Source organism: Entelurus aequoreus, linkage group LG05 (genome assembly GCF_033978785.1).
Source record: "Entelurus aequoreus isolate RoL-2023_Sb linkage group LG05, RoL_Eaeq_v1.1, whole genome shotgun sequence".
In the NCBI taxonomy this organism is placed as follows: Eukaryota; Metazoa; Chordata; class Actinopteri; order Syngnathiformes; family Syngnathidae; genus Entelurus; species Entelurus aequoreus.
In genome coordinates this window covers 77809190-77832923 of record NC_084735.1, presented here as the reverse complement: position 1 = coordinate 77832923, position 23734 = coordinate 77809190, and the positions used below count along the sequence as shown (strand labels likewise).

The following is a 23734-nucleotide window of genomic DNA, read 5'->3' as shown; positions in this document are numbered from 1 at the left end:
ATCTACAAAGCAATTAGCTACCGGCTGCCACCTACTGATATGGAAGAGTATTACACGGTTACTCTGCCGAGCTCTATACAGCACTGACACTCAACAACAACACATAATTTGCAGACTATAATTACTGGTTTGCAAAACATATTTTTAACCCAAATTAGATAATCTCCCACGGCACACCAGACTGTATCTCACGACACTTGAAAAACACTTATGTAGATGATCTTTGACAAGCATTTTTAGTAGTCGCTTCTTAGAAACAGCTGTGTTTATAAAGTATAGAAGATCTTTGATGAGCTTTTTAAATAGTAGCTCCTTAGAAACAGCGGTGTTTCTGTCATATTTAGTAGTAGCATTTTTAGTAGTAGCTTCTTAAAAACAGCAGTTTTGGCATATACCTAGATGATCTTCGACTAGCATTTTAATAGTAGCTTCTTAAAAACAGCTTTGTTTCTGTAATATAGAAGATTTTTGACGAGCCTTTTTAATAGTAGCTTCTTAGAAACAGCAGTGTTTCTGTCATACTAATGATCTTTGACAAGCATTTGTAGTAGTATTTTCTTAAAAACAGCGGTGTTTATGTTGTATAGAAGATCTTTGACTAGCATTTTTGTAGTAGCGTCTTAAAAACAGCAGTGATTCTGCCGTATAGAAGAACTTTGACTGGCATTTTTAGTAGTAGGTTATTAAAACCAGCATATTGCTCATCGTTTTTGCATTAGGTCTTTAAAAACAGCAGTGTTTCTGTCAGATAGAAGATCTTCGACTTGCGTTTTTGCAGTAGGTCCTTTCAAAAAACAGTGTTTCTTTCATACAAAAGATCTTTGGCTAGCATTATTAGTAGTAGGTTAATAAAACCAGCAAAGTGCACATCGTTTTTGCTTTAGATCTTCAAAAACAGCAGTGTTTTTGTCATATAGAAGGTCTTATGACTAGCGTTTTTGCATTAGGTCCTTTAAAAAAACAGTGTTTGTCATACAAAAGATCTTTGGCTAGCATTTTTAGTAGTAGGTTATTAAAACCAGCAAAGTGTACATCGTTTTATCAGTAAGTCATTAAAACATCAGTGTTTCTGTTGCGTTCTGGTGTTTGTCTGCACCCCAGGATGCAGAAATGGCAGGAAAGTGCAGGAAGAAACCATTTTTAATGGGAAAAACGCATGTAACACAAAAAACAAAACAAATGTGCAACTGTGAAGTGCAAAGCAAAAAGCACAATGATCCAGCACTGTCCAGGCATTAAAAAAAGAGTCCTGGTTGGCAAACAGGGACAGGTGAGGAACAAGCAAAGTGATGGCAAATGGAGACAAAAAGGAAGTGGAAACAAAAATAAGAGCGCTTGAGAGGAAATGAAACAAAATACCAGAAAAATAAATGTCATGAGAGACATGACAGTTTCTGTCATAGTGAAGATCTATGATTTGCAATTTTAGCATTTATTAAAGGTTAGTTTATTAAAACCAGCGTAGTGCTTATCATTTTTTCAGTAGGTCCTTAAAAACAGCAGTGTTGTTGTCACATAGAGGATTTTGGACCAACGTTTGAAGTAGAAGGTTCCATAAAACAGCACGGTGCTGCTGGCATACAGAGAATTTTAGTTGTTTTTTATTTTTGCAATACATCATTACCGCCGCCTACAGCATTGGACTGGAATGTTTACGACCCTGACCAGATTTTAACTTTAATGTAACTCCGAGTCCACATCCATTGTGTACCAGTGTATCGAGCGGCTGACGACCATACAAGCCGAGCTGCAGGACTCCGTCAAAGACCTGACCAAGAGCAGGAAGAAGTACCAGGAGGCGGAGACCATGGCGCAGGCCGTGCGGGAGAAGGCCGAGCTAGAAGCTAAGTAAGCATACGCTTATATCTGTTTTGTTCAGTAAACATCTTCTGTTGATCTTGCGCTAACTTAATAGCAGGGCCGTGGTGACGCCAAACAAACTCAAGAGTTGAGCATGACAAACACCACACATGGAAAACCAAATATTAAAGTGTAATGACTCTCTGGCCACCACAGCTGACTGCTGCTCATAAATTTGTGCATGTGTGTGTGGGTGCGTTTTATGTTAGTTGACGGACTCCACCTGTTGTTAAAGTTGTATTCTCTCATGGAAAGACTACAACACTTCATGCTAATTGCTAACAAGCTGCACTTTGTGTTCAGGTCCAAGCTGAGCCTCTTCCAGTCCAGATCTAGTCTGCAGAGGGCAACTGTCAAGGTACGTTTGAGCTACTAGCACCCCAAAAAGCCACAAAAAAAAAAAGGCCGGCATGGCTCAGTTTTCCTGACAAAATTCTGACCTTCCAGCTGAAAGCTAAGAGGAGCGAGTGCAACTCCAAAGCCGCCCACGCCAGGAACGACTACCTTCTCACGCTAGCGGCCGCCAACGCTCACCAGCAGCGCTACTACGACACCGACCTCAGCGACTGCCTCAAGGTGCACCGCGGCGCCACGCGTCTCTACGGAGATGAATGCAGTGTTTTAAATTGCGTTTGTCTTTGCAGGTGTTGGACGGCAGGGTTTACGAGCAGGTGAAAGATTACCTGGTGGCCCTTTGTCAAACTGAGCTGGAGACCTACAAGGCAGCGCACGACGTCTTCAACCGGCTCTTGGACAGCTCTAACCGGGTCAGTCTCGACCACCTCGGAAGCTGTCGGTTTATTTTTAACTTGAGCGGAGCGTCACGAAGCATTTGCGTCTTTGGAACAGGTGTTGCAGGAGTTCCATCAGCAGCTGTTTGTACAGAAAAATCCCGTTTTCCAGAAAATGGCGGACTTCTCGTACCAACCCATCGACGAGGACACGGTAAAACCCCTAAATGTTTTATATTGTAGTTTTCAATATTGTAGTTTCATTTGAAAATATTCTTACATCCCTACCTTTTTTTAATGCAGTAGAACCTCAATTTAATTTAAATGGTTCTTGAACATGGTTAGAAAAAAGTTTGTATAGTGAAGCAGGATTTCCCATAAGAAACAATTTAAACATGAATAATTGGTTTTAACCTCTGCAAAAGACCTTATTTTAGTAAAAATAAATGCACACTTTGAAGACACTATAATGCATATATGTGTGTGTGTGTATACTGTATGTATGTATGTATGTACAGTATTGTTGTGGGACTATCAGAAACTAATTAGTCATTGAGAGTGGAAAGCAGGGCTCTGTGTGACATGCTGGGTCCAAGGATGCAACATGAAGTCATTACCGCTGTTTTGAGGGTGATTTATTTTCCCTTTGAGTAAAAATGCAATACATTACATGCAGATGGTTTATGGTCCCTTTGCGGTCAACAGAAGTAACGGCACCCAGGTTCACACTCTCTCCATACAAGCCAAACAATTCACAGGCAGGTGCAGGTGTTATTCATTCAGCAATCATTCAGCCCCACACACACTCCGCCCAAACACCCACACACACGTGTAGCCACACCCACTATCCCAGGTGAGAAGTGAGAAACAAATCCCTGCCTCTACAGTATACTGTATATCTATGTATGTATGTATGTGTGTGTGTGTATGTATGTATGTATATGTGTATATGTATACATGCATATGTGTGTATAATTAGTGTATATGTTTATATGTATGTATGTACAGTATGTATATGTATTTGTATGTATGTATATATACACGTATGTGTGTGTGTGTGTGTATATATATATATATATATATATATAATATATAAACACATATATATGTATATATATATATACATATATACACATATATATGTATATATATAAACATATGTACGTGTGTGTGTGTGTGTGTGAATATATGTATATATATACATATATATACATACATATGTACGTGTATATGTGTATATATATATATATATATACAGTATATATATATACATATGTATGTGTATGTGTGTGTATGTATATACATATGTACGTGTATGTGTGTATATATATGTATATATACATATGTACGTGTATATATATATATATATATATACAATTGTATGTGTATGTGTGTGTATATATATATATATATGTATATATATATATATATATATATACATATATATATATATATATATATATATATGTATATATATATATATGTATATATATATATATATATATATATATATACATATATATATATATATGTATATTAGGGCTGCAACAACTAATCGATTAAATCGATTAAAATCGATTATAAAAATAGTTGCCGATTAATTTAGTCATCGATTCGTTGGATCTATGCTATGCGCATGCGCAGAGGCTTTTTTTTTTTTTTTTTTTTTAACTTTTTTTTTTTTTTTTTTTTTTTTTTTTAATAAATAAACCTTTATTTATAAACTGCAACATGTACAAACAGCTGAGAAACAATAATCAAAATAAGTATGGTGCCAGTATGCTGTTTTTTTCCAATAAAATACTGGAAAGGATAGAAATGTAGTTTGTCTCTTTTATCCGATTATTAATCGATTAATCGAAGTAATAATCGACAGATTAATCGATTATCAAATTAATCGTTAGTTGCAGCCCTAATATATATACATATATACGTATATGTATACATATATATGTATATGTATACATATATATGTATATGTATACATATATATGTATATGTATACATGTGTGTATATATATGTACATATATATGTATACATATATATGTGTATATGTATATATATGCATGTATCAAACAAATATAACAAAGGGGTAAAGGATCAACAATCTCTACTATCAAAAAAACCTCAACAATAGTAAGTTTAACTATCAATGCGCGCAGACTCACAAAAAGTCCATTTGGTGCTCTCAAAACAACCATGATGCTACAATAAAAAAAAATCCTTGACCCTGCTATCGGCCAATGTTTGTGGCATGCACTCAAAAAGAGGAGACGAAGGCAGAGACACGAGGAAGGGCAGTGTGTTACTGCTCGGGAGAAGTGTCGTCTTCTTCCGCGGTTCCCTCTCCTTTTTAAGTCTCAGTCCAGAGTGATTCCCTCCTTTCTAGGCTGCTTTAATGGCTTTTTTGGACCCATATTGAGTAACAAAATAGATAAATATGGGTGAAAAAAGAAACACGCTGAAGCATGAAGTACTGGACTGCGTAAACAAGATGTGGCGTAGGAGGGCTGCGCCTCTCCAAAATGCAGGAAGTGGCAGCGCCCTGAGGCTCCCAGCGGCACACAAAATGAATGAAGCGCGTACACCGAGACATGGTTTGCACACAAAGGCATATTTGGCTTCATCAAAAAGTTTGTAAATCAAAAGGTTCACATAAAGCGGGGTTTGTAAATTGGAGTTCCTCTGTACGTGTTCGTATGTCTCTAAACCTGCCTGTAGAAGCATCGAGACATTTAACAAGCACGCTTCATAGAAAACTCCTAATGATCTCGTCAACCGTGCACTTCGATCACTTAGCAAACATCCGTAGTGTTTACTCTCGAGTGACGTCGGCTTGACTTCAGACAGATGTGAACACAATCAGTACTGACACTGAGGCAGAAGAAGGAAAAAGCACGGCGTCATCCAGCAGCAAGGTGAATCCAGGTTTAAAGCCTCAGTAAGGAACAATTGTGGCTGGTAAATAAGTGGCCAGCAATAAATAGTGTCCAGGCTGGTCTGCCACTATTTTCGGTTTGTTTGCCATTGCAGTGACAGATGATATTCTTGCAATTTTTCATAAACGAAAAAACCTACCTTCCTTGTCGACATGATACCACCTGCCACTAGCTAGATAAGCCCACCCGTTGTATTTGCCCAGCACTTTGAGCAGGCTTCGCTACACTTCTTAATATACATTCTGGAACTCTTGTCAATTGTCCATCAGACGTGGGTGGTGTAAGTTTATTTTGTTTTTCTTCGGCAGATAGGCTGACCTGGCATGATGTTGCTGGGTGTTGTGTTAGCATTATGGCTCGTGTAGCCATGCTAGTGTTGCTAACGTTTAACCTCATTCGTGATTGGCATTGTGGTTATGATAGACTCTAAAGGGGTATTTAAAAATGTATATATATTGGTAGAATTAAAATTTTACCACCAGTGTTAGAGGTTCCATCTGTTTAAATGTTGCATTTTTGAAGCTTCCAGTGTAACTGAAGACTTGATGTTTTTCGTGACCATGGTTTGACCTCGGACATCACTTCAGAGGCTTATTAGGCAATAATGCAGTGGTCTCCAAACTGCGGCCCGAGGGCCATTTGCAACCGACAGCATGGTTTTTTTTGGCCCGCGACAAATTCTACAGACTGTTGTCTGTAGCTGTTGTCTTTTTAGGACCCATATGGATTTATCAAAATTGACAAAACTTGTCAAAAAGCGAAAAAACCCAGAAAAAGGCAAGTGCCCTGTAGCGCTGAGAAGTGACCAGTAGTGTACAGCGCAGCAACTGATGTGGAGGGCTCCGCCTCCCAAAATTTTGGGGTCACAAAATGAAAGAATGAGACCTGGTTTGCACACAGATGCATATTTGGCTGGATCTAAAGTGTTTAAATCAAAAAGTTAGCAATTAGATGGGTGCGTAATTGAAGTTTCACTATATATGAGTAAAAAGTAGATCATGTACACCAGGGGTCACCAACGCGGTGCCCGGGGGCACCAGGTAGCCCGTAAGGACCAGATGAGTCGCCCGCTGGCCTGTTCTAAAAATAGCTCAAATAGCAGCACTTACCAGTGAGCTGCCTCTATTTTTTAAATTGTATTTATTTACTAGCAAGCTGGTCTCGCTTTGCCCGATATTTTTAATTAAGAGAGACAAAACTCAAATAGAATTTGAAAATCCAAGAAAATATTTTAAAGACTTGGTCTTCACTTGTTTAAATAAATTCATACATTTTTTTACTTTGCTTCTTATAACTTTCAGAAAGACAATTTTAGAGAAAAAATACAACGTTAAAAGTGATTTTAATTTAAATCAATGTTCAAGTAAATGTATTTTTTTTTATTGTAAAGAATAATAAATACATTTTAATTTAATTCTTCATTTTAGCTTCTGTTTTTTCGACGAAGAATATTTGTGAAATATTTCTTCAAACTTATTATGATTAAAATTCAAAAAAATTATTCTGGCAAATCTAGAAAATCTGTACAATCAAATTTAAATCTCATTTCAAAGTCTTTTGAATTTCTTTTAAAATTTTTGTTCTGGAAAATCTAAAAGAAATAATGATTTGTCTTTGTTAGAAATTTAGCTTGGTCCCATTTGTTATATATTCTAACAAAGTGTAGATTGGATTTTAACCTATTTAAAACATGTCATCAAAATTCTAAAATTAATCTTAATCAGGAAAAATTACTAATGATGTTCCATAAATTCTTTTTTTAAATTTTTTCAAAAAGATTCGAATTAGGTAGTTTTTCTCTTCTTTTTTTCGGTTGAATTTTGAATTTTAAAGAGTCGAAATTGAAGATAAACTATGTTTCAAAATTTAATTGTAATTTTTTTCGTGTTTTCTCCTCTTTTAAACCGTTCAATTAAGTGTAAATATCATTAATTATTTATAATAACATAGAGTTAAAGGTAAATTGAGCAAATTGGCTATTTCTGGCAATTTATTTAAGTGTGTATCAAACTGGTAGCCCTTCGCATTAATCAGTACCCAAGAAGTAGCTCTTGCTTTCAAAAAGGTTGGTGACCCCTGATGTACACAATGGCGCTTCTTAAAAACACACACTGAACACAGCTCATGAGCATTAAATGGGGATTGTACTTTTTGGGAATTTTGCCTATTATTTACAATCATGTAAGACACGTATGTTTTCCTTTTTTTATGCACTCTAAATAGTAAGAAAATGCGATCAAAAGTCCGCTTACTATTGAGCCTTTGAGAGTTGCTCTATTCTGCCTATAAAAGTCCTTAAAAACATCCAAACACCTCCATTAAGGTTTTATAAACACGCTATAAGTATATACACTATATTGCCAAAAGTATTTGGCCACCTGCCTTGACTCACATATGAACTTGAAGTGCCATCCCATTCCTAACCCATAAGGTTCAATATGATGTCGGTCCACCCTTTGAAGCTATCACAGCTTCCACTCTTCTGGGAAGGCTGTCCACAAGGTTGTGAAGTGTGTTTATAGGAATTTTCCACCATTCTTCCATAAGCGCATTGGTGAGGTCACACACTGATGTTGGTCGAGAAGGCTTGGCTCTAAGTCTCCTTTCTAATTCATCCCAATGGTGTTCTATCGGGTTCAGGTCAGGACTCTGTGCAGGCCAGTCAAGTTCATCCACACCAGACTCAGTCATCCATGCCTTTATGGACCTTGCTTTGTGGACTGGTGCACAGTCATGTTGGAGGAGGAAGGGGCCTGCTCCAAACTGATCCCACAAGGTTGGGAGCATGGAATTGTCCAAAATGTTTTGGTATCCCGGATCATTCAAAGTTCCTTTCACTGGAACTAAGGGGCAAAGCCCAACTCCTGAAAAACAACCCCATACCATAATTCCTCTTCCATCAAATTTCACACTCGGCACAAGGCAGTCCGAAATGTAGCGTTCTCCTGGCAACCTCCAAACCCAGACTGGTCCATCAGATTGCCAGATGGAAAAGCGTGATTCATCACTCTAGAAAACACGTCTCCACTGCTCTAGAGTCCAGTGGCGAAGTGCTTTACACCACTGCATCCGACGCTTTGCATTGGACTTGGTGATGTATGGCTTAGATGCAGCTGCTCTGCCATGGAAACCCATTCCATTAAGGTCTCTGTGTACTGTACGTGGGCTAATTGGAAGGTCACATGAAGTTTAGAGCTCTATAGTAACTGACTGTGCAGAAAGTCGGCGACCACTTTGCACTATGCACTAGGAGCGAGGAAATTTCACGACTGGATTTGTTGCACAGGTAGCATCCTATGACAGTTCCACGCTGGAAATCATTGAGCTCTTGAGAACGACCCATTCTTTCACAAATGTTTGTAGAAACAATCTCCATGCCTAAGTGCTTGATTTTACAACTGATTCTGATCATTTGGATGGCTAAATACTTTTGGCAATGTAGTGTATGTAATGTAGTAAAAGGCACATTTATAATAACATTTAAAATTTACTAATTTCGCTCATTTTAAGCATATGCGGCGCGTTAATTTCAAAAACACTACAAGACTTTTGCTTTTTTTTTGCCACTACATTATGGTTGAAACACACTGCAGACTTCATGAGAGCCAAGAAACATAATAAAACATTACTTACTGTATAGTGTCATTAACATGCCGACTGTTATAGTCTTGTTATAATCTTGTTATAGTCACATTTAGATGAAGAATGACTCATCTTTTTGTGTCGTTCTCGCCATTTTCCGTGTCTAAATTTCCTATCTGAGTGTCCCAACTTGTCGAAATACGTCCTCATCCTTCTTCTGTCTGGGTGAGAGTCATTATTTATGCTCTACAGTAAATTCCCACACTCAAGGAAGCTAGGCAGCAGCTTACCACTCGATCATGTCAACATTGGCACACAAGCTTGTGTCTGTGTTAGCGCTTATAATAACAATATCACTAATACTTGGTTAATATTCAAGTCACAAAATGTAAATGGTATATTGTTGCCGGTTTTTGGATGTTATTCGTTGGGATGTATGTGCGGAATAGATTACCTCCTATTGGCTCTGTTGTAAGCAGACTTTTATTTACGTTTATTTAGGAGTTGGAATGCATTAAAAATAAAATACATCCGTCATCATGTCTTTCATAATGATTGTGAACGATAGGCAGAATTCCCAAAAAAGTGCAGTTCCCCTTTAAAGCTACAAACACAAACCGACGTGTTCACAGTAAGGCTTACTAAAATCAATCAATCAAAGTTTATTTATACAGCCCTTAATCACAAGTGTCTCAAAGGGCTGCACAAGCCACAACGACATCCTCGGCTCAGATCCCACAATAGGGCAAGAGCACTTTTAAATGGTCTAAATTTCAGTATTGGGGTTGGATTTTAGATCACGCACTTCTATTACACCATTATGGGACCTCTGAGACCACAAAAAAGGTCAATATTGCACGTTTTACGATCACTCAAGTGCAAAAAGATGTGTTTATTTCAAGTGCTCAGTTGTATTTCTTCCTTTAAAATGTGACTTGTGTGTTGTGTTGCAGCATGACTACATTACATCACTCAGTCCCACTTGTGGTCTTTATCAAAGTCTGTCACAGAGCCAACAATACTGTAGTTATAAAAAGCTGAATGACCTTTGCATCACACGTAGTGCTGTCACTATATTAAGTAGGTCTCATAGAGCTGTCCTCTTGCACAACCACTGATTACTTTCTTTTTTTTATCCCCTCCCTGTATTTATATTTCATATACATGCACGCACGCGGGCGCGTGTCTTCACCAGCTCTCCGCGGCGCTCGTCCACACTGGACAATTTGTTCAAACTGCAAACGGTGGCGTTGTTTTCATTGGACGTCAAACAAGCGGCAGCCTGTTCCTAAAGAAAACATTAACGGCGGGCACACAAAAACCCCGCCCTCGCATCCCCTCCCCTCGCGCCGCTTTGGCCAGACTGAGGGATCCGGTAAAGGGGACGGAGCCCAAAAAGCAAAGCGTGAGGGAGGGGCAGGACGTAGGCCGGCCCCTGTGAACAGGCCATGTGTGAAAAGGAGCCATTGTGAGTGGGCCTCATCGCAGTGCACTGACCTTCCCCGCCCCTCTCGACACACACTGATGCTGTCATGTGGAAATATCTTAATGCAGGTTTTGTACCCCCCCCCCCTCCCCAAACCCTACAAGAACTTGTTGCTCTTAAAAAAAATTTGCTCAATCATTGCAAAGACAGCTGCTTCGCATGCCTTCATTGGGCAATTAAGAGCCGCTGTTTCCATCACACTGACATCATCTTTCTGGAAGGAATGTGTTCCTGCACGGCTAACGCGCTCTTCTTCTTGTCTCTAGTCCGTCCTGGCACAAGACCTTTGTGGGCCACAAAGAATGTCAGGAAGTCAAATAGAGATGCAGGCAGCCAGTCAAAGACTTGATCCCTTGTCCGGCCCGCAAATACGACTCCAGTTTGGAACTTGTTAGCGACTAGCATCTTTTCTGCAGTCAGTCCTTACAAATAACTGCAATTTCATAAAGAGGATTTTTGACTAGTGATTTGCAGTAGATTGTAAAAAAAAAATAAAAATAAGCAGCAGTGCACATATAGAGGATCTTTGACTATCCATCCATCCATCCATTTTCTACAGCTTGTCCCTTTTGGGGTCACGGGGGGTGCTGGAGCCTATCTCAGCTGCATTCGGGCGGAAGGCGGGGTACACGCTGGACAAGTCGCCACCTCCTCGCAGGGCCAACACAGATAGACAGACAACATTCACACTCACATTCACACACTGGGGCCAATTTAGTGTTGCCAATCAACCTATCCCCAGGTGCATGTTTGACTAGTGTTTATAAATTAAGTCTTTAAAAACAGCAGAGCGCTCCTATAGTAGAGGACCTTTGGCTAGCGTTTTTGGCCGTACATTCCTAAAAACAGCAGACTGTCACAATTTTTCACAAATCATGAGTGATCTTTTACTTATAGTTTTTGCAGCAGGTCTTTAAAAACAGCAGAGTGCTCCTGTCACATACAATACTTTTTACTTACATTTTTTAAGTAGGTCTTTAACAACAGCAAAACGCTTCTGTGTAGAGGATCTTTGGCTAGCAGTTTTGGCAGTACATTCCTAAAATCAGTAGACCGTTACAAAACATGGTAGATGTTTCATTTGAGATTTTGCAGCAGGTCCTTGAAAACAGCATAGCATTCCAATCATATCGCAGTTTTGGCAGTAGATTCCTTCCATCCTTAAAAACAGCAGAGCATTCCTGTTCTATCAATGATCTTTAACCAGTGTTTTTGCAGTTGGTCTTTAAAAACAGCATAGCGCTTCTATATTAGAGGACCTTTGGCTAGCGGTTTTGGCAGTATATTCCTAAAAACAGTAGACTTACAAATCATGAGAGGTCTTTAAAAACAGTAGAGTGCTCCTATAAATAAAGTTGGTATGGTATGGTATGGTATCGCATACAAGACGTTTTACTTACATTTTTTAAATAAGTCTTTAAAAAAAAGCAGAACGCTACTGTGTAGAGGATCTGTGGCTAGCGGTTTTAGCAGTACATCCCTAAAAACAACAGACCGTTACAAATCATGAGATTTTTTATTTTGAGTTTTTGCAGCAGTTCTTAAAATTAGCACAGTGCTCTGATGTTGGTCTTTAAAAACAGCATAGCGCTTCTATATTAGAGGACCTTTGGCCAGCGGTTTTGGCAGTATATTCCTAAAGACAGCAGACTGTTACAAATCATGAGAGGTCTTTAAAAACAGCAGAGTGCTCCTGTCGCATACAAGACGTTTTACTTACATTTTTGAAATAGGTCTTTAACAACAGCAGAATGCTCCTATGTAGAGGATTTTTGGCTAGCGGTTTTTGCAGTACATTCCTAAAAACAGCAAACTGTTACTAAACATGGGAGGACTTTCATTAAAGTTTTTGCAGCAGGTCTTTTAACACAGCAAAGCATTCCATTCATACCATATTTTGGCAGTAGATTCCTTCCATCCTTAAAAACAGCAGAGCATTCCTGTTCTACGTTTGTATCAATCATCTTTAACCAACGTTTTTGAAGTTGGTCTTTAAAAACAGCATAGCGCTTCTATATTAGAGGACCTTTGGCCAGCGGTTTTGGCAGTATATTCCTAAAGACAGCAGACTGTTACAAATCATGAGAGGTCTTTAAAAACAGCAGAGTGCTCCTGTCGCATACAAGACGTTTTACTTACATTTTTGAAATATGTCTTTAACAACAGCAGAATGCTCCTGTGTAGAGGATTTTTGGCTAGCGGTTTCTGCAATACATTCCTAAAAACAGCAAACTGTTACTAAACATGGGAGGTCTTTCATTCAAGTTTTTGCAGCAGGTCCTTGAACACAGCAAAGCATTCCATTCATACCATATTTTGGCAGTAGATTCCTTCCATCCTTAAAAACAGCAGAGCATTCCTGTTCTACGTTTGTATCAATCATCTTTAACCAACGTTTTTGAAGTTGGTCTTTAAAAACAGCATAGCGCTTCTATATTAGAGGACCTTTGGCCAGCGGTTTTGGCAGTATATTCCTAAAGACAGCAGACTGTTGCAAATCATGAGAGGTCTTTAAAAACAGCAGAGTGCTCCTGTCGCATACAAGACGTTTTACTTACATTTTTGAAATAGGTCTTTAACAACAGCAGAATGCTCCTGTGTAGAGGATTTTTGGCTAGCGGTTTTTGCAGTACATCCCTAAAAACAACAGACCGTTACAAATCATGAGAGATTTTTTATTTGGAGTTTTTGCAGCAGTTCTTAAAATTAGCACAGTGCTCTGATGTTGGTCTTTAAAAACAGCATAGCGCTTCTATATTAGAGGACCTTTGGCCAGCGGTTTTGGCAGTATATTCCTAAAAACAGCAGACTGTTACAAATCATGAGAGGTCTTTAAAAACAGCAGAGGGCTCCTGTCGCATACAAGACGTTTTACTTACATTTTTGAAATATGTCTTTAAAAACAACAGAATGCTCCTGTGTAGAGGATTTTTGGCTAGCGGTTTTTGCAGTACATTCCTAAAAACAGCAAACTGTTACTAAACATGGGAGGTCTTTCATTCAAGTTTTTGCAGCAGGTCCTTGAACACAGCAAAACATTACATTCATACCATATTTTGGCAGTAGATTCCTTCCATCCTTAAAAACAGCAGAGCATTCCTGTTCTATCAATCATCTTTAACCAATGTTTTTGAAGTTGGTCTTTAAAAACAGCATAGCGCTTCTATATTAGAGGACCTTTGGCCAGCGGTTTTGGCAGTATATTCCTAAAAACAGCAGACTGTTACAAATCATGAGAGGTCTTTAAAAACAGCAGAGTGCTCCTGTCGCATACAAGACGTTTTACTTACATTTTTGAAATATGTCTTTAAAAACAACAGAATGCTCCTGTGTAGAGGATTTTTGGCTAGCGGTTTTTGCAGTACATTCCTAAAAACAGCAAACTGTTACTAAACATGGGAGGTCTTTCATTCAAGTTTTTGCAGCAGGTCCTTGAACACAGCAAAACATTACATTCATACCATATTTTGGCAGTAGATTCCTTCCATCCTTAAAAACAGCAGAGCATTCCTGTTCTATCAATCATCTTTAACCAATGTTTTTGAAGTTGGTCTTTAAAAACAGCATAGCGCTTCTATATTAGAGGACCTTTGGCCAGCGGTTTTGGCAGTATATTCCTAAAGACAGCAGACTGTTACAAATCATGAGAGGTCTGTAAAAACAGCAGAGTGCTCCTGTCGCATACAAGACGTTTTACTTACATTTTTGAAATAGGTCTTTAACAACAGCAGAATGCTCCTGTGTAGAGGATTTTTGGCTAGCGGTTTTTGCAGTACATTCCTAAAAACAGCAAACTGTTACTAAACATGGGAGGTCTTTCATTCAAGTTTTTGCAGCAGGTCCTTGAACACAGCAAAGCATTCCATTCATACCATATTTTGGCAGTAGATTCCTTCCATCCTTAAAAACAGCAGAGCATTCCTGTTCTATCAATCATCTTTAACCAACGTTTTTGAAGTTGGTCTTTAAAAACAGCATAGCGCCTCTATAGTAGAGGACCTTTGGCTAGCGGTTTTGGCAGTATATTCCTAAAAACAACAGACAGACCGTTACAAATCATGAGAGATTTTTTATTTGGAGTTTTTGCAGCATTTCATTAAAATTAGCAGAGTCCTTCTGTTGTATAGAGTATCTTTCACAAACATTTTTTTAAGTAGGTCTTTAAAAACAGCAGAACGCTACTGTGTGGAGGATCTTTGGCTCGTGTTTTGGCAGTACATTCCTAAAACAGCAGACTGTTAGAAAACAAGGGAGATCTTTCATTTAAGTTTTTAGTATACAGGAGAGTATAGCGGATCTTTTACTAGCATTTTAATTTTGTATATTCCTAAAAAGCGCAGTTAACTCCTGTTGTATAGTGGATCTTTGACCAGCAGTTATGGAGTAGGTCTTTTAAAAATGGCATAACTCTCTTGTAGTGCAGGATCTTTGGCTGGCAATTTTTTGGCAGTAGAGTCTTAAAAACATCAGTGTGCTCCTGTTATATAGTTGACATTTGACTAATGTTTTTGAAGTAGTTCTTTAAGACAGTGCAACTCTCCTGCATAGGTTCTTTGGCTAGCTTTTTTGTCAGTACATTCCTAAAAACAGCAGTGTGCTCCTGTCGTATAGTGGATCTTTGATTATAGAAATTGCAGCAGGTTGTTCAAAACAGCAGAGCGATCTATTAATGATCCCTGGTCAGCTTTTTTGAAGTGAGGCCTTTAAATCCTATAGATCATATAGTAAAGGATCTTTGGCTAGCATTTTTGATGGTATATTCCTAAAAACAGCAGATTGATCCTATTACAAAGGAGATATTTTGACTTTGACTTTTTACTGCAGGTTGTTCCAATTCTATATAGATGATCTTTGTGGTAGTACATTCCTAAAAACAACAGATTGTTCCAAAACATGGAATTATTTTATTTAGGGTTTTTGCAGCAGGTATTTGAAAACAGCAAGACGCTCTTGTAGTAGAGGATCTTTGGCATCCTTTCTGGCAGTACATTCCTAAAACCAGCAGGATGTTCCTAATACAAAGGAAAGTTGCGTTTTTGCTTCAGGTCCTTTAACAACAGAGCATTCCAGTCATATAGAAGATCTTTGCCTTGCGTTTTTGGCAATAGCTTCTTTAAAAATTGCAGATGTCTTCTTTTTTATATTGCACACCTTTGACAAGTGTTGTTGCAGTCGGTCCTTAAAAATCTGAGTGTTCCTGTTCTAGCATTTGTGGAAGTAGATTATTAACAACAGCAGACCACTCCTATTACAAAGGAAATCTTTTAACTTTAGTTTTTGCAGAAGGTCCCTAAAAACAGCAGAGTATTCAGTGACTAGCGTTATGTTTTATTAGCTCCTTAAAAAAGGAAACTCACTTCTTATTTTGCAGTAGATTACTAAAAAACAGCAGATAATTCCAATCATATAGAGCAGTGGTTCTCAACCTTTTTTCAGTGATGTACCCCGTGTGAACATTTTTTTTAATTCAAGTACCCCCTAATCAGAGCAAAGCATTTTTGGTTGAAAAAAAGAGATGAAGAAGTAAAATACAGCACTATGTCATCAGTTTCCGATTTATTAAATTGTATAACAGTGCAAAATATTGCTCATTTGTTGTGGTCTTTCTTGAACTATTTGGAAAAAAAGATATAAAAATAACTAAAAACTTGTTGAAAAATAAACAAGTGATTCAATTATAAATAAAGATTTCTACACATAGAAGTAATCATCAACTTAAATTCCCCTTTTTGGGGATTGTAATAGAGATCCATCTGGATTCATGAACTTAATTCTAAACATTTCTTCACAAAAAAATAAATCTTTAACATCAATATTTATGGAACAAGTCCACAAAAAATCTAGCTGTCAACACTGAATATTGCATTGTTGCATTTCTTTTCACAGTTCTTTTTGACAGACATTTAAAAAAAAATCTCGCGTACCCCTTGGCATACCTTCAAGTACCCCCAGGGGTACGCAAACCCTTATTTGAGAACCACTGATATAGAGAGTAGAGGTGTGCCCCGAAGGCCATTTGCGGCGCGAAGATAATTTTTTAACGGCCCGCTGCACATTCTAAAAATACCACTACAAAAAAACATAAAAAAATGATTTTGAATAAAAGAGCATACAAGTGAAATGTAATGTGAACAAGTTGTAATGTTGACTCTAATAACACAAAGCTGTTTTTTTCTTTAAAACTGTCATTGCTCAAAAAATAATAATGAATCAAATAAATGTGAATTGTTGACCTATTGAACACTCTAATTACTGTACATCAAATACTACACTTTAACATATTTTGGGGGGAAAATATAGCATTTTTTGGGTTAAAAAATATTTTTATAACAAGTAGAGCATAAAATAAACAAATAACATTTTTTTTTTTTTTTTTTATTAAAAAAAGTCTAATCGATGGACAGATCTTAAGTTGATCTAGAGAATTAAGCGTTGAAAGTAAATCAATTAAAAAATAATGTATGACTTATTTTTAACACTTTTGGCTCCCTTAGACTCTTCTGGTTCCCTTAAAATTTTAGTGGGATTTTATTTTAAACTGTCATTGCTCAAAAAATAATAACAAATCAAAATCAATGTTTTGAATTATTGACCCATTTAAGGCTCCAATTACTTCACATCAAATATTTCACTTTTAACATTGTAGGGGAAAATATTGCATATTTAGTGTTTTTGCCTTTAAAAATTGGTTTTCTTTAACAAAAACGGCATAAAACAAAAATGTCAAACTTTATGTTATTGTATGGATCTAAAGTTGATGTAGAGATATAAGCGTTGGGGAAAAAAAAAATATATATATATGATTTATTTTCAACATTTTTATGACTAAGACCCTTCCGGGATCCCGGGATCAAACTTGAGGGGAACCCTAAAGGTAAAAAAACAGAAATATATATATATATATATATATATATATATATATATATATATATATATATATATATATATATATATATATATATATATATATATATATATATATATATATATATATATATATATATATATATATATATATATATATATATATATATATATATATATATATATATATATATATATATATATATATATATATTTATATATATATATATACATATGTGGAAAAATATCAAAATGGCATGAGATAACACCTGATATAGATGATCTTTGCACTAGGTCCTACAGCAAAAGCACTCTTATTATGTTGGAGACTTTTCACTTTAAAATATCGTTGTATTCCTTGTCTTCATTTTGGCATGTGTTGTCCTTTTTTGTGTAGGTGACACACTTGCTGAGAGAGAGCGGCACGGCGGAGGAGCACAGTCTGGACAAGGAGGCCAGGAAGTGGGCCAGTCGCGTGGCCCGAGAGTACAAGAGCATCATCCACACGCAGAGGGTGAGGCGTTACGCCATGTTTAATATTGACGTCAACGAGGTGAGGGCTAAAATAGGACAAACAATTTAGGTCAGCCTGATAACGCCAAAGGCCAAATGGTAACCTGCTTTCCATAATATTTACTTGGGAGGAACATGATGACAGTTTATCATCCTCATCAAATCACTCCTGACCTCATCTGAGGAATTTTTCCCCACCCACAACACCAGAAACCATGTGATTCCAGTAACCAGGAAATGACTCACACTTAACAAAAAGTAGTGGGTCGTTTTTGTCATGCATGGTCTGTTTGCAGGTTCTGGAGGAATTCGGCGCTCAGGAGAACTCGGAGCACAACGCGGCAGAGCTCGACACCAAGATGGAGGTGGCTCGGCAGAGTCTACGGAGGGCAGAGGTAACACCTGTTGGATTGAGGATCAGCAGGCCTTGTTACTTAACCTGGCAGCAGCACGCCACCTCCTGGTTGAAAAGTGGAATCACACTTTTCTAAAAAAGGAAGAAAAAAAATTGAGTTATGGGTCAATCAATACTTTAAAAAATGATAGTAAAATGTACTCAACAAAAAAGAAGACATTTAAAATTATTATATAAAAGTTTATTCGAAATATAGTACTTCAATAATCATATTTAAATCATTTATAATTATTGTATATCTTTTGATTAAAAATAACTAGATTTATGATTTCAAAATTCAGTTTTCTTGAAAGAAAAAACAAAATGTTGTGAGTTGGGTAAATCGATACTCTAAAATGTGATTAGAAAAATGTATGTATGTAACATAAAAAAGAAGACATTTATCATTATTTTTTAATAGTTCATTTATATATTTTATTTATTTAAAAAATTTAACATTTTTCAAATGTAATTATTAAATTATATTCCATCAAAAAAAGGTATTAATTAATTTTAAAATATGTAGAAATTATTTAAGATATTTCATTAATTAAAATAACTCATTTATGTGATTCGAAAATAAGAAATATGTACTGTTTAAATCATTCATTTAAGTAATTGTAAGTGACTTTAGAATAAAATATAGACATTGTATAACACTTTAAAATAATTATATATTTTTTATGTATTTTGTCAATCATAATAATGCTATTATTGATTGATGATTAAAATATTATTTAGTTGTTTTTTTATTAACTGAATAAACACAAAATAACTAAAATTATTTTGTAATATTTAATTTATTATATAATTATTACATAAGGTGTTGATACAGTTTTAAAGATGGTTTTTTTTTTAATAAGAAAAAATTAAGATTAGTAAAAATAGATTACTATTATAAGCTATTTAAAAATACTATATACCATGATATAGGACTAAAGTTTGTTTTTATCGCTGGTACTTTTGTCAGACGGTAAAAGCGAAGGCGGAAGCCCGTTTGGCCTTGCTGAGGGAGGCGGGTGTCACCGTGGAAACATGGCTAAAAAGTGCCATGAACCAGGTGATGGAGGAGCTGGAAAATGAGCGCTGGAACAACTTCGGCAGCCACGACCCTTCGCTCTCCGTAAGACATGCCCCCCACTCGCTTAGCGCCCTACGTTTAATACTCCGACGTGATGCTTTATGTTCCTGGTCTCGTTTCGTAAGGGAACCGCCGACCTGGAGCGCGAGGAGGACGAAGAGGAGACGGAGGACAGCGGCGAGGTTTTGGACGACAGCAGCTCCAGCCCCTCCAGCACGTTGAAAAACTACCCACTCACCTGCAAAGTGCTCTACTCCTACAAGGTAAGCTGCCCTTCTTCTTTGTGTCTGTAGAGCAAGTGACCAAACTTTTTCTTTACCAAAGGCCACATATTGAAAAATCAGAAGGACACAGGGTGGCCATTGTGATTTTTAAAATTGTGTCAAAAGGGGTCAAGCCAATCCACTGTATACAGTATATGCCAAGTAGTATCAAATCAAAGAAAATAGGCCTTCAGTTTACTGTTGATATCAACATTTTAACTTTCCTTGTTTTGTTTTTTTAAATAAGAAAATCTTCCAACCTTTCCACCAAGATTCGCATATTAAGAATTCAAAGCATGTGGGTACTAGGGATGTAACAATATCAACATTTCATATCATAGTTATAATTATTATCAAGCTATTGTTGAAAGTGCTCAAAAAGTACTTTTATAGACACTGGAATATTTTAGTCAACTAGCAATAAGCGCTGGCTGCTTCCTTTTGTAATACAGTTTCACCATGACTTTTTTAAAGTGGTAATCAATCCCGGTTTCACATTAATTAAAATGTTAACAGTAATACTAACTACTTGAAATTTTACCTTGGTTTATCATTTTAATAATAATCGTTTCATCACCAGCAAGGGCCGTTTTGGTTTTTCTTTATTTTATTAAAACAAATGCTGAAAACAGACATATATAATTAAGACACAACTTTGTGTTTCAGGTTAAAAAGCGTATTATTAAGTACAAACATTTTAGCTTTTTCTTATTATATTACATCTTTTTTTTGTGGGGGGGGTTCTTAATTTTTTACTGTTGTTGACATAATGCTTGCAGGCCAACAAAACTAGTTCTGTGGACCGCAAATGTCATCTCGGTTTGGACACTCCTGCTGCTCTCTGATAAAAAAAAAATAACAGCCCTTTGAGACACTTGTGATTTAGGGCTATATAAATAAACATTGATTGATTGATTGATTGATTGATTGATTGATTGAATTAGAAATTTTTTTTTAAATGTCACTTAGATTAAATTAAAGAAATACATTATTTTATTCATTTAAATAACTAAGACAATTATATATTCAATGTAATTGAAAATGAAATGGTTACGAGAAAAAAAGGGTTTTGGCAGTTCTGCATCGATTAAAGAATAATTTTAATAAAATTGCAGTTTAATTACCTTGAAAAATTTTAGAAACCAGTCATTTACAATTATGTTAATATAAAAAAAAAAAAGACTGAAAGAAATCACGCGCAAGAAAATATTAATTTAGTATTTATTAATGGTGTCCCAAAACAATATTGATATCTTATATTAATCCGAAATCAGCAAAAAAAGCAAGTATCGGATGTTATTGGCTTGCATCTAAAATGTCTGATATAAGCTCCGATACAGGCAGCCTTTGTGCAAAGCTGGTCAGCCAATTACATCTAAATGTTCTCCAATAAACACACAACTTTGGTCTTGTATTTTAATCAAGTCATTTACAAAAGGTAAACATGGTAGAGTATATGCTACTATGGGCTAGCGGCTACACGACAGCTAAGCCCACAATAGCACACGAGCTAGACATACGTAATAAGTGTCCTTAGCTGAACCGTATCGCCATCTAGAACATGATATTTATCAATACAAATACAAATATCTAAAAATTGTAGTTGCATATCACTTACAAATACAAAGGCAAAAGTGTATTAGAAATGTTCCAGTAACAAACGTGTCCGCATCATTCAACTTTCTGCGTCATGACCTTAACTTGAATGAATTACCGTGACCACTATGTGTCGCCAAAAAACAAATTATCACTCCACTATAATAAGATTAGTGTTTTTCATACCTCACATTGGTCTCTAAATAATTTCGCTTGATCAAACATTATCTAACATTCCACACTACAAAATAATGAAAGTATACGTGATTTGGGCTGATTTCGTATCAGATAAATATTGTATCGGGCAATATTCAAATATCGGTATCACAAGTGAAAAAGTTACATCGGGGCACCCCTAGTAAGTACAGTATATAGCAGGGGTTCTTAACCTTATTGACCTCGGGGTCCAACTTTTCCTCTACAGAGGGGCCCACTCCAATATTAACACTAAATTACTAATCTTACTCTTCATTTTCATCTTATTCAATAATTTTATCTAACTTACTTGCAGTTTAAAAGGATAAATATTGTCAAATGATATGAAATAATGTGTAAATCACAAAGATTAATAAAAAGGCTTACGTTAGGCTGATTACAAAATGAATACAAATTAAATATACTGCAAAAGAAGGACTCATAAATACTGATGAAAAATACATTTACATAAAATGACGCAATGCTAAAATAAGAAAAAATATAACTTAATGATAAAAAATGTATGTTTCTTAAATAAACCGTCAGTATAATTAAAGTGCAAATGAAAATACAGCTTCATCATTTAAGTAATATTTTTTGCCCTTTTCTATGACTTTATCTCCAGACTTCTTCTGTCTGATATTTTCATTACCGCCACAAGTGGTGGAAAATGATATTACAACTGAGTACCGCTGTGGCCCATATGGACCACAGTTGATAAACAGATATTTTTTGGGTCCCAGCAATATGGTTAAGAAACACTGGTATACAGTATTTGGATTTAGATTTTAGATGACACCATTTAAAAAAAATACTGAACTGAGGAATTAGAGTTGTGGATTAAAGATCATAGTAAATGCAAAAAGAAGATTTGTGGTAAATTGTGGTTGATTTCCACAACATACACAATCAAAGTTATGTTGATGTTTGGTCTTCAGGCATCTCAGCCCGATGAGCTGACTATTGAGGAGCAGGAAATATTGGAGGTGATCGACGACGGCGACATGGAGGACTGGTTGAAGGTGCTGTCCCTTGATCCGCTTCCACCCGTCTGTGACTTTTCTTCATCAAGTGAAGATTATTCCTGTTTTCCCCTGCAGGCCAGGAACCGGAGTGGACAAGTGGGCTACGTCCCGGAGAAGTACCTGCAGCTGCCGTCCTCCAACAGCCTGCTGAGCATGCTGCAGTCCTTGGCCGCGCTGGACGCCCGATCGCACTCATCCAGCAACTCCACGGAACCCGAAAGTGAGCTCCCCACCGGCTCCATCAACGGGGACTGCAGCGGTGAGGCCTTCGTTCTTAATCACCCGCCCGTCGCTCAACTCAAGCTCTGCCTCCCTCCGGTCGCAGTCTCCTTTGCCAAGGCTCTGTACGACTACGCCGGGCAGACGGACGACGAGCTCTCCTTCCCCGAGGGCGCCATCATCCGCATCCTGAGCCGGGAGACCCACGAAGACGACGGGTTCTGGGAGGGGGAGTTCAACGGCGTCGTCGGCGTCTTCCCCGCCGTCCTGGTGGAAGACCTGGTCGGCGGCAGCGAGGACGGAGACGGACAGCGAGAGGGCAGCGCTCAGGTGTGGTCACGCAGAGTACAGCAGAACACTCATGTCACGTTAAGGATTTCTGACTGTTGTTAATAATAATAATTAATAGGGATGTCCGATAATATCGGACTGCCGATATTATCAGACGATAAATGCTTTAAAATGTAATATCGGAAATTATCGGTATCGGTTTCAAAATTATCGGTATAGGTTTCAAAAAGTAAAACTTATGACCTTTTTAAAACGCCGCTGTGTACACGGACGTAGGGAGAAGTACAGAGCGCCAATAAACCTTAAAGGCACTTCCTTTGCGTGCCGGCCCAGTCACATTATATCTACGGCTTTTCACACACACAAGTGAATGCAAGGCATACTTGGTCAACAGCCATACAGGTCACACTGAGGGTAGACGTATAAACAACTTTAACACTGTTACAAATATGCGCCAAACTGTGAACCCACACCAAACAAGAATGACAAACACATTTCGGGAGAACATCCGCACCGGAACACAACAGAACTAATACCCAGAACCCCTTGCAGCACTAACCCTTCACCAACCCCGCCCACCTCAACCTCCTCATGCTCTCTCAGAGAGAGCATGTCCCAAATTCCAAGCTGCTGTTTTGAGGCATGTTAAAAAAAAATGCACTTTGTGACTTCAATAATAAATATGGCAGTGCCA

The 23734-nt window shown here is 37.2% G+C and overlaps 1 protein-coding gene across 1 annotated transcript in view; it reads left to right on the top strand.

Moving 5' to 3' along the window:
- LOC133649861 (F-BAR and double SH3 domains protein 2-like) overlaps window positions 1-23734 on the top strand; it is a 54576-nt gene that overhangs the window by 24332 nt on the left and 6510 nt on the right. The window contains exons 6-17 of the mRNA XM_062046538.1: window positions 1715-1848; window positions 2164-2218; window positions 2308-2436; window positions 2505-2627; window positions 2710-2805; window positions 17861-17977; window positions 18273-18371; window positions 19341-19493; window positions 19577-19714; window positions 22444-22527; window positions 22606-22789; window positions 22856-23079. Coding sequence (XP_061902522.1) covers window positions 1715-1848; window positions 2164-2218; window positions 2308-2436; window positions 2505-2627; window positions 2710-2805; window positions 17861-17977; window positions 18273-18371; window positions 19341-19493; window positions 19577-19714; window positions 22444-22527; window positions 22606-22789; window positions 22856-23079 — 1536 coding nt within the window. The remainder of the gene's footprint in view (window positions 1-1714; window positions 1849-2163; window positions 2219-2307; window positions 2437-2504; window positions 2628-2709; window positions 2806-17860; window positions 17978-18272; window positions 18372-19340; window positions 19494-19576; window positions 19715-22443; window positions 22528-22605; window positions 22790-22855; window positions 23080-23734) is intronic.